At 41.1% G+C, this 11,519-nt stretch overlaps 1 protein-coding gene across 3 annotated transcripts in view; it reads left to right on the top strand.

Annotated features, from left to right (window-relative positions):
* The first annotated feature begins 558 nt into the window (after positions 1 to 558).
* The window catches only part of rab6ba (RAB6B, member RAS oncogene family a), a 57,093-nt gene continuing 46,132 nt past the window's right edge, over positions 559 to 11,519 (top strand). Inside the window, exon 1 of one of the 3 annotated variants that reach the window (XM_071487171.1) lies at positions 559 to 931. In XM_071487171.1, coding sequence (XP_071343272.1) covers positions 592 to 931 — 340 coding nt within the window. In that variant the 5' untranslated portion in view covers positions 559 to 591. Of the gene's footprint in view, positions 932 to 5,377; positions 5,406 to 11,519 lie in introns of those variants that run through there. The other 2 variants (XM_071487172.1, XM_071487173.1) reach the window with 2 other exon arrangements.

Below are 11,519 nucleotides of genomic sequence, written 5' to 3'. Positions count from 1 at the left end.
ATACCTTTCCTACAGGCATAATACACAGAACAGCCAACAAGATAGATCATGCATCATTTGTACAATATTCTGTATATTGTCCTTTAATGGTATGAGTATTGAGAGTAATTACACAGAGACAATTTAAAGTGATCATCAGGAATACACCTTGTTGAACCCACTGTGAATGTCTTCTGTGGTGTGTGTGTGTGTGTGTGTGTGTGGAGTTTGTAAAATGTGGGCATTTTACCAGATAGGCGAAGTCTAGCAAGTAGCTATATCCAGCTGCATTTTGGGAAATGTAGGAGCCAGTGACTTTGGCTCTTAACTCAGACTAAAAGTCGGGATGTCTCACCCTCCTCAGCATCTGCTCTTCTCCAGTGTCCAGATGTCACCTTTTTACATTTTTTGCCACACACACCTGCATGTTTCATAGCTACAAAAATCTGTGCCAATTTATTTATAATTTGTGTTAAACAAAGAGAAGAAGTTCACGAAACTGAGGCCCAGCAGCACATTTCACGCCCGCCGCCCCCTGCCTCTCCTCCAACACACATGACGTCATTTTATATCGCGGCTGTCAGTTGAGCAGAAAGCGAGGAGAGGCCGCGCATGCGCAGAAGCCCTCGGGTTCGGAGGAAGAAAAAATATCACGGACCGGTGCAGCAGCAGGGCTCCCATCACGGAGAGAGAGAGACAGAGAGAGACAGAGAGAGACAGAGAGAGACAGAGAGAGAGAGAGGGCTGAACGGGAAGCAACATCACCGTCTTTTCCATCCAGCATCTTCACCGACCAACACCGAACTCGAGTGGGAACCAAGTGCACTCAGACTGTCCTCCGGTGTCCAGAGCCCCCTCCTCCTCCTCCTCCTCCTCCTCAAAATGTCCGTGGGCAGTGACTTTGGGAACCCCTTAAGAAAATTCAAACTCGTCTTTCTGGGGGAGCAAAGTGGTAAGACGTGTTTCATTCTCCGGAGAAGTTCACCTCCCGCCGTGAGCCGAGTGAACCCGCTGCACCTGCACCGGTCAGCAAGTTCACGGACGTGTAGCTAGCTAGTCCCGGGGTCGGGGCTCCCGGCTGAGTTGGAAAAAAATGTCTTCATCGGTGACATTTGTGATTTCGGTTCGTGATAGTGAGGGCGGGGAGGGGAGGGCACTCTTTTAATCAAATTACCAGCTTGTAAGGCTCCACACAATGGACCGGAGTGCGTGAATTGTAGCCTGCAGTCTCTAAGTTTAACAGCAAAATTACTGAGTCTAATAATGTTGATGCCGCCTTGTAAAGCGTCCAAGCCGGCTGTTAGTTTGAAACATCCCGGCTATTAGGATTTATACCGCTTCAGCAGCAAATGAATAGTGCTCGGTGAATGGGACTGAATATCTGCCTGTAGGGAGACTGTGCGGACTCAGGTCTGATGCTGGGGATGATACAAGTTGGCCAATATTCCTGTGTTGAGACACACCCAGGTAGTCCGTGGCGATGAGATAACTTGTGTGGCTGCAGTCTCTGCCCTGGTATTGTTCCAGTGTGCCTGCTGAGGGCTGACCAAGTTTGTGTTTTTGCATGCTGACCTGCTCAACGAATTATTGCTTAGGGGTGTCAGCGTGGAATATAATGAGACATTAATTTATCATCTTGTGGAAACTCATATCTGCCTTATCTGTTTTTATCTCCATCTCAAGCTGCACTCGCCCACACCCTCAGACAGTTTAAAGCCTCTCCTTTTCTCAGGCTTCAAGGTGGCAACAAAATTGTTTTCTGCAAGATTACACTAAGCTGGCTGAGAGCCGATCTGAATCTTTAGGTTTAGTTTGTCTTTTGAACAGAGCAGGTCTGTTTATGGTCTAATTCAGAGGTTTTGAGCAGCCAAATGAACCACATTAGTCATGGTTCAGTCCTTCAGTAGGTCCTATTGATCATCCAGTATAGTGGGGTCATGCATTAGCCTACAACATTGTGGCACACTCAGTTATCTAAATAATAGTAAATCTATGTGGTTTCTTAGATATATAACCAAGCATTTTCTACATGCCAAATGATGGGTAATCGAATGCCTTAACTGAACGTAAAGGAATCCTGACACCCGACGATGTCTGACAGTGCCCATTGTTAAGACTAGGTGTGAAACCCCAATCAATTAATTGAATATTGGATAGACAGCACATTTAAAGACAGAAAATTGGGCTTTGGGATCTTATTTGCTATTTCTTTTTAAATTTCCTGACATTTTATAGATTTAACAATAAGCTGAGTGATAAATTAATTTAGAAAATAAGACACTGACAGATTTAGGGCTGCTTCTGATTTTTATTATTTTTCATTTCTGATTAATTTCCCAATTGTTATTGTGAGATCTATTATTATTATTATTATTATTATTATAGTTTAGAAATTGTCAGAAAAATATCCAAAATATCCATCTAGTTTCCCTGAGTCCCAGCCAACATCCTCAGATGTCTTGTTTTGTCAGACGAAAAGTTGGAACCTGAAGATATTCAGTCAAATGTAGAAAAGTTGGAAATCTTTGTATTTATAGGCTGAAAACAGCTATTTTTTTGGCCCATTTGCTTGAATAAGTACTTGAACAATTAATGGATCACAATAGCTATCAAATATGACATGTTGAATTACTCTTGTGTAACCTATAAAACTGAACACTTTTCCCTCTACCTTTTCCCAGTGCTTTCATCTCTCGTAAGTAATTTAGACACAATATAGTGTATATAATATATACAAACCTCAGAGAGGCCATAGGCCTTGTTGGGGCTTTGTTGGTTGGCTTTACTCCTGGGTAATTTTATGATACTAAATGCCAAGCAACAAGCCAAAGGGGATTTGGCTGCACGACTTTAATACCATGGAGTGTACTGTATTCACCAGACTGATAAGCTGGCAGAACATTTGTACATTATAAATTATGATAAAACTGTGGAGATAGAGAGACATCATTACTTACTTGGTGAAAGGTAATGTATTAAAAAGAATTTATAGATTTCAAAATAAATGCGAACAAAATCTCTAGCAGAGGAGAATAAATTCATTTCACTGGTGGACTATTTTTGAGTGTGTAATTTCAAGCTCTCACAAACCTCATTGATTCGTACTTCAGATACCAAGATTAATTGCTCTTCTTTATTATCATTTAGATACAGAATGAGCAACTGATTGTAGACAGGGAGGCTGCAGGTGTTGACATAGGACGTGCATAGAGTTACACAGGCTTTGGTTTAGCTTTACTGCAGATGACTTAGCCAGCATTATAGGAAATGTGGGCACTCTGCTCTTAAACAGGAGTTACAGATATGTTCATTTGAACATAAACTGGATGTAACTAACAGTAGGTCTGAATTATTGATGAGGAACATCTCTCATCAATGAATCACCTCTAATATGGTGCAACTTTTTTTTTTTTTTTTTTTTTTTACCTTTTTAACCTTTTTTAACCTTTAACCTTTTTTCAACCTGTTACAGCTTGAACTCATTGCTCATTAACCTCTGGTCATTAAAGATTCCTTCATGGGGTGTGTTATTTCACTGACAAACAAATATAGCTAGGAGGATGTCTGTCAATGTGTCTAAAGTCTGTCTGTGCTCATGTTGGAATAAGACATAACTGCTGAGAGAGCGTTAAAACATTTCATGCCACCCATTGTTCCCATGATAGGAAGAATTAGCATTTCCTACAATTACTACTGACATCATTACTGTTTGGTATTTATGGTAACTGCTGTAAAGTTTTATTAGAAAGATACACCTTTGGCCTGATGTTATCTTGGAGGTTTGGAGACGCTGTGTTTGGCCTCATTCTGCAGCACCTTTGGTAAAATGGTCTGAGTTGTTTAACTCTAAAGCCACAGGAGGCTCCACAGGTCTGCAGTGAGGGGTCGCAGCCAGTCTGGAGGAGTGGAGTCTGCACCTGCTCTCAGTGCGAGGGCACTTTATTTGTCAACCACTGCTGAACCAGACAGTGGCAGCGCCAGCCTCGTGTTTGATTGGGCTGTCTCTGGTGGAGTTGTGTCTCTCTGACATGTCTGCCCTAATTGCAGCTGGGGCCCAGGCGGGCGTGAAACCCGTCAGCTCTGCCGCTATAATTTATTAATGTACATGACTGGCCTCAAGTGTGCCAGAAACAGGGGCATCAGTCCAGAGGCAGTGGTGAAAAGACCACTTTTTCTTTCTAGGTTGATAGTTCTTGTTTACACTGAAGGTCTACAATAGTGGAGGTGTTTGAAAAAAAATGTCTATAAAGGGAAAGATGGCATGATGTTCTGCTTTTCATAAAATAATCAGTGTACGTCAGAGAGGTGGGGGCTCCAGATTAAGTGGGTGGAAGCAGGCAGAATGTTAAATGAGCCGTCAGGAAGTCTCTCCTCCTGCTTACTTCTTGGGGTGTTTTCTACACTGCCTGTACAAAGGAGGCTGGCTAAAGATTTCCTCAACAAAGCTGAAGGCTTTAAGCAGGCCAATCAGCTGTTTCCAAGTCTCTGTGCCCACTTCCCTGGTGGGAACAGCATTTCACCAGTTTCAGCCTCAGAGCAATCAACCAGGTCATTGTTAGAACACCTCAGATTATTGCTCTGCATCTATTGGGTCATAGATGTTTTGCCATAGGCAAGTTTTCAAAGGAGCAATACTGCATGGTACTTTGGAAAAGCCAATTGTTTGGAGGTAATCCCCTGCTGCATGCTTCATTTCACCTCAGACAAACAGACGGGAATACATTTGGTAGATGCATCCGCATGGCTGCCACGATTTTGCTCACTGAATCAAAATGCCATCTTGCATCTTTGACTGCATAGAGATTGTCATGACGCAAAATACTGCTGAATCACTGGACCAATCTGCTTCAAAGTAGGGTTCAGTTGGTTGTCGAATGCATCAATCACGGTGTTTCCAGGAAACAGCTTTCTGAGTAAATGAAACGCTGGGTTTTGACTTGCCCAGGAACCAAGCAGCTGACATATTTCTTCACTGAGGCTCTGAAACCACAGATGCAGATATAGATACCACATATTGTCACACACATGCACATGTTATACAGACGTTGATAAGTGGAGGGAAGAGAAAAATACTTGATGCAAACAGAAGCCACAGACTGTTCTGTCTGGATTGGTAACAATACACCATTGAAGATTGACAGACGGCCTTTCTGCATACTGTTGGTGCAGAAACAGGACCTTCTCAGCTTCTATTGGATATCACATATTTTCATCTATTAATATACAAGGCCGTGGCTCAGTATAGGAAAGAACCTGTTAGGTTTGATTTAATGCTGACTTTTAAAAACAGCTTCCGTGACTTGATGTGTAGATAATGTAGGTGGAGCCTGTACGTGCACCCATTTCCTCACAGAAACTGAGACAAACATTCAACAATGAGACTATGTTGCAGGTGTGAATCAAGAGGAGGTTGGAGATGAAATGTGGTGAGAACACTGCTGCGATTTTTATGTGGGTTGACTTGTTGCATTTGCTTTGTCTCAAATGTTCCAGCTCCTTTAAACTTTATATAATGTCTTTGGAAAGTGTGATGTCTTTATAGCACAGATATTTAGGTTGTCATCTATGTTTAGCAGGGGTTAACATGTCACCATTCATGAATCATCATGCTCAAAACCCAAGAAGTCACAGCTTACTCCACTTCCTTCTGCTGTGGGTGTGCCATGGATGAAATGCTAACAAAAACAAAGAGGGTCTGAGTCGCCGCCTTAAAGTTAAAACTCAGCTTTGCCGTATTACATGAACTGACTCTGTGAACAGACAGTAACTTTAGTATTTACCTTTCACCAATGTTCAGGTGTGTATGATCAGTCAGTGTCACATGTCAAACAGTGGGTTTGTGTGTGATAAAAGTCTCAGAGGAAGAAGAAAACTGAAATAGGAAAAGCTTAGAGAAACCATTGATTGGGACAGAACAGCCACATGGACAACAACTATTTGAGAACCAGCATGATAATAGTCATTAAAATACTGTAACTAAATCATGTTATCAAACTGGTAATATATTATTGATATATGATGTATATAATTATATATTAGAACTTAGTCATTTGGTGACTTATTGAGAGATTTACAAGTAAATTTGTGGTGAATTACAAAATATCCCACCAGTAATTTTAATCCCTCTTGTATCCAGCCATGAGCGTGAAACCTATTGGACACTGAGAACTAACACTCACAATGTTTGATTCCATCGATTTATCCGAATCTTAGTTTGTATTAGATTAAATTAACTAGATTTAAGGGAAACTCATCACCAGCATTTATTAATGTTATAGATTGTGTAAAGAACATTAATGTCAGCTGATACATCAAATATATTGGTCACAGAAATTTTATAAACATCTATTGCTTGATAGATGTTTTATCAAATTTCTGTTTTCAGAAGGTGTTGTAAATAGTCAAGCTTTAAGCAGCAGTTTATTTTCTATATGTAGGATACAGTACAGCTAAAGCCCAACCAGGAACATTAATTCATGGTTGGCACCTTACCTCTACATGTGTTCATTTTTCATCTGTGTTTGGAAACTTTAATAGCTCAGCATGTTATGACTAATCATAAAGACACAGAATAAAGTGTCATATTTATGTGGCAATTTAAAGATTAAACTGTGTGTTTGAAAGCACATTTGAGTTATTGAACAGATGAATCTTTTCACCACTGCAGTACCACCAGTTTAGGATATGATCAACAAATGGGCCACATGAGCTTGGTTTGGTGCTGTGTGATAAATGAACCAGGCTAACACACCCAAAAAGCTACACGTCTTAACAGTAACATTAAAACCACCGTGTCTTAGAAATTAGTCAAAACAAAATTTTTCCTTGTTGTGCCATAGCTTGTCGTGCTCTGTAGACAGCCTCGGGCATGTAAGGGTGGAGTAGGTGAGATCATTGAGCTAAGCTGTGCAGGTTAGAGCAGAGTGGAGCCGATCTCAAAAAATTAAAGGATATTACGGATAAATATAGGTTTGAATCTTAAACACACCTTCATAATATCTGTTCTTTTGAGGGATCTGGAGGCCCCAACATCCTCACATTCCACTGAGACCGGATGCTGCAGTGTGACACAGCCAACAAGTTATGGAGTAAATAGAGTTAACAGATCTTCAACTTGTGGGATTTACCTTGAATGAGGGTTTGAAGATAGGCTGTCAACATTGACTTGACAGAGGCCCGATGTTCCAGCAGGAAGATTGAAGTCTGTGGGGGTCCAGCCTACATTCCCGAGTAGCGTCTCTGTTTGCTGTAACATTTGATAATCTGGCTGCATCTCAGGATAACTAGTCATCCCTTTCATTTCAAATCTCATTGCGTCTTCCCGGGAAGTCGTTCTTCTTCTGTGATGGATTGGAGGAAACAAGTCCCTGACAGCGTTGATCTGCTATTGATTGGCTCAGCTGCCCATTAGTCGGGATAATTGATGAAAAGGCATCAGTCCCAGTGATGTGCCAGGCTAGTCCCTCAGTCCATGGCTTTGGGCAGGAACACATGCCCTGAGGCATGTGTGCACTTTCTCAGTCTGGCCTCCTTACTTGTTTTTCTATTTCTAACCAAAGATTTCTCCAAAAAAAACGCGTGTATTGCACTAACCTTAAGATGGTAAGAAAAATGGAAGGTCCTAAAAATGATATTGATCACTGTAGGTTTATTGTTTTTAAATAATCTGTTACATCCTCAGACTTATTGCTTTCAGGAGCTGGTCTGCAGCAAATGAATACCAAACAGAGCGATGGTAGCTCTATACATATGCTGCACACAGCTGAGTGGGTGTGTTCCCAAAGGCCCACGGGAAAGCACAGCCTCACTCTGCCCAGAATAAAACAGGATTGCAAATCTGTCTGCTGCCCAGGCAGTGATGTAGAGAAACTGTCTGATTCAGTTCTGCCCACCTGCGTGGCAGCAAAAAGATTTTGGAGGCAATACCTGATGACACAGTTTAAGACCAGGAATAAAATTTCCGGGGTGGGTGCTGCTCTTACAAATGTAACCTCTTACCCTGTGCACTACATTGTTCAGCTGGAGAGACTTTTAGTAGACCATTCTTTGTAAATTGTGTGTCTTAGAAATAGATTGGGCTCTTGCTTAATGTGAGATCTTTCGAAGGCGAGAGATCGAGGATCCCATTTACCAGTTGTTCAAGCAGAACGGCTCTGTGAATAAAATCCCCACTGTGGAGGAAGGCTGTCATTTACTCAGCATGGGACGTGACACTCCACTGAGTTCAGCAGGTCTCCATCAGTGTTTACCCTTTCTCCAGCTCCCCAGATGAGCCCTCATCATGGGGATGCTTTAGCCTGAGCACAGCCTTTTATAGCCTTCACTGAGCCTGCCTTAAAATTATTCATTGGGTTTTTTGATGAGGTCTGTCATTTAAAAAAAATAAAAATAATGTTTTTAATCAGCACTGTTCCATACAGTCGATCTGACTGTGAATATATTGTCTTATTGAGATGCCAGTGTGAGCAGCATGCAGAAGGTTCTACAGGGACTCATGGTGCGGAGGCAAGCTATGTTGAACTCCAGTGTAGGATTTAGGGGGATCTGTTGGCAGAAATAGAAATATAATATTCATATTTCTGTCTTCGATAGTGTATAACCACCTGAAACTAAGAATTGTTTTCCTTTCACATCTACATAGGAAGCGGGTCCTCTTCTGCATAGCCCGCCATTATGCACAGTACAGTAGCCTAGAATGGACAAACCAAACACAGGCTCTAGAGAGTGTCTTTCATGCTTTTACGTTGCCTGAAGGCCACTGTAGGTTTTTCTACACACTTTGAAAGGTGGGGGTGAGGGGAGCGGTATTCAGTTGGCTGCAGTCTGCAACCTCACTGCTAGATGCCTACACACTGGCACTTTAACATATTAGGGAGTGTTTTATATAACTGTGGACTAAGACATGAATCAGTCATCACCAGACAACTTCCAGAGAAACAGGTGGCAGAGATGCTGTGGGGCCACAGGAGAGAAGGACCACTCTAATGCTTCTAATGCCTACTCACGCTGTCAACATATTCAGGGATTGCTATTCTTAGAAGTGTTACATCAGTTTGTATACTTTCTGATCAGATGCTAAATATTTCTGTTATTCATCAGTCCTTTTATAATGCTCATCCTGTCAGCATCCTTTGATGGACAGGAAAGCATCTCCAGACTCTTGTTTTTTTTCTTATTGTTTATTTTCTTGCTGGAACCTAAATGGCTCTTTGGAAGCTGAGTACTTTGTCCCACACATAGCTTTAGCTATGGGAGAGTTTAGCCTCGGAGTAAAGGCAAGCCTTGATCCCAAGCACAATGGTAACAATGCTTGTTTTGTTTCTGCTGTGGAACAAAGATCTAAAGGTAAAAACAAACTAGGATTTCATAATGTGACATCAACCCTGAGTCAGCATTTCCCTATTGTCCCAATCATGAATGTTCAATTTGAATGGTCAGAACATTTTGTTTAGATCTCTGGTTTCAACTTTTCCTCAAAACTTGATAAGGCTACACTAGATTACACTAGAAGTACACTTCTGTCTGCATTTTGTGTATTTCTCATAGTCATAATTGAAACATAGACCTGTTTGAGTGTCAGTTTGAGAGTGTGGTTATCAGGCATTCTTCTGTAATGTTGGTGGACCCTGTTGTTACTGTGGAGCATGGACTGTGCCTCTAATGTAGTACAAAACTCAAAGGCTTGGTGTACTGCGAAACAAGATCCTATTTGACCAAGGCTCCTTCTATTTAGTGAAGTTGTCTTTATATCCATGTGATGCATGTGAGCATAAACCAGTGCCACATCTATTTGACCCACTGTTCTCCCAGTGCACATGAAAACAACATATTTACCGGGTCTGGTTGTTTGCCAGGAGCAAGAAAAGGGTCTTGAAGACTCCAGTGGGATGCCCATGTTGCCCTGTTTCTATTAGCCATCAGGATGTAAAGTGTGTTGTACAAACAGCAACAGCAGTAAAAGCAGAAGTGTTTAGTGCCATATTTGGATTCATTATAACCACTAACTGGCACAGTCAGTCCTGGTTTAAACAAGTTTGATTTACAAATTTAATGAGGAGGAATTATTCTAGTGATCAACTGAGTAACTCGTTCTAGGGGTGGAAGATCTGGCCAAAAGATCATATGACAATCCTTTTGGGTAGGATCACAATCCACAATCTTAATCAAAAATCTGCATCCAGTTTCCGCTCTGATTATATTGTGAAACTCCTGACTGGATGTTGTGATTCAAAATTTGTAGAATGGACGTAATACTTTCATTCAACAATAACACACACACACACACACACACACACACACACACACACACACACACACACACACACACAAACACACAAACAAACAAAGAAAGAAAGCTGGGTAGTACTATGTACTGGCGATACATCAGGGAATATATTCCATGCAGTTTTACCTTTTAGTAATGCAGTCTGTGTAGGACTTTAAACTGAATCAGACAGTGCCATGCATTGATAGAACATGTTTTAACAAACCTCAACCCTTTGTTCCAGATGTCATCCACTGTGTCCGCCCCCAGTTCTCTCCCAGGCTTTTTATATACCGCCCATATTCACCGCTTTGACACTTCTTTCTTTTGATGTTTTTCTGCTCACCGCTTCTTGGGGCGGACTGTAACTCCACCGTCTTGGACTACAGCTGGTGATGGTGGTGGATCACCGAGCCTGCAGAGCAGAACATGGACTACTGCTGCCAGTTTTAGTTAGCGGGCTGGTTGTTTAACAGTTAACCATTGGCTGGTTAGCAGCAATTAACCTTCTAAAATTAAATATCTAAATACAGTATCTTTTAATGACACGATTGGTGCGATTCATCTGAAAAGTAGATCATATGCCAAAATAAGATCGTCCATGATATAAGATTGTCGGACCACCCATAGTTTATGGTTTAGGGCAGGGGTATGCAACCTTAAACATTCAAAGAGCCATTTGGACCCGTTTCCCACAGAAAAGAAAACACTGGGAGCCACAAAACCCTTTTGACATCTAAAATGAAGATAACACTGCGTATATCGTTTTTTACCTTTATGCTATGTATAAAAAAAACTATAGTGTGTTGCATTTATGAAATCAATGAACTGCTACAGAGAAAATGAAATTTTATTTCTGCATGCAACAAAAACATTTTGAACTCCGAAAAAAAAGACGCTGGGTTGAAGGTTACTTTCAAATAAAATACTCAATGTCTGTTTGAGTTTTCCTCGTCAGCCGTGAAAGCTAATGAATCTGCGCACGTAGCATTAAACATTCTGTTTTCTACAAAAACTTTTCTTTTCTTGGATATATCCATGGTTGGCCTACTGGGGGTCGAAAAGCTCAATAAATCGCGTGCCGGCGGGTGTCCCACATCGGCGGTTGTGACGCATATTTTGAGCGACTTAAAATTAAACACGTTTTATTTTAATGTTACAAGATCACCATAATCTTCAAATTTAGAATTACATTTAAAATACTAACGAACTAAAATAAAATAAATTTAAATTAAATACTCATTATTTATTTTCCAAAGCCACAGGGAGCTGCAGC

This window comes from Trachinotus anak, unplaced genomic scaffold, assembly GCF_046630095.1.
Source record: "Trachinotus anak isolate AG129_WGS33_773 ecotype Australia unplaced genomic scaffold, CSIRO_AGI_Tana_v1 ptg000010l, whole genome shotgun sequence".
In the NCBI taxonomy this organism is placed as follows: Eukaryota; Metazoa; Chordata; class Actinopteri; order Carangiformes; family Carangidae; genus Trachinotus; species Trachinotus anak.
This window is presented reverse-complemented; position numbering and strand designations above follow the sequence as displayed.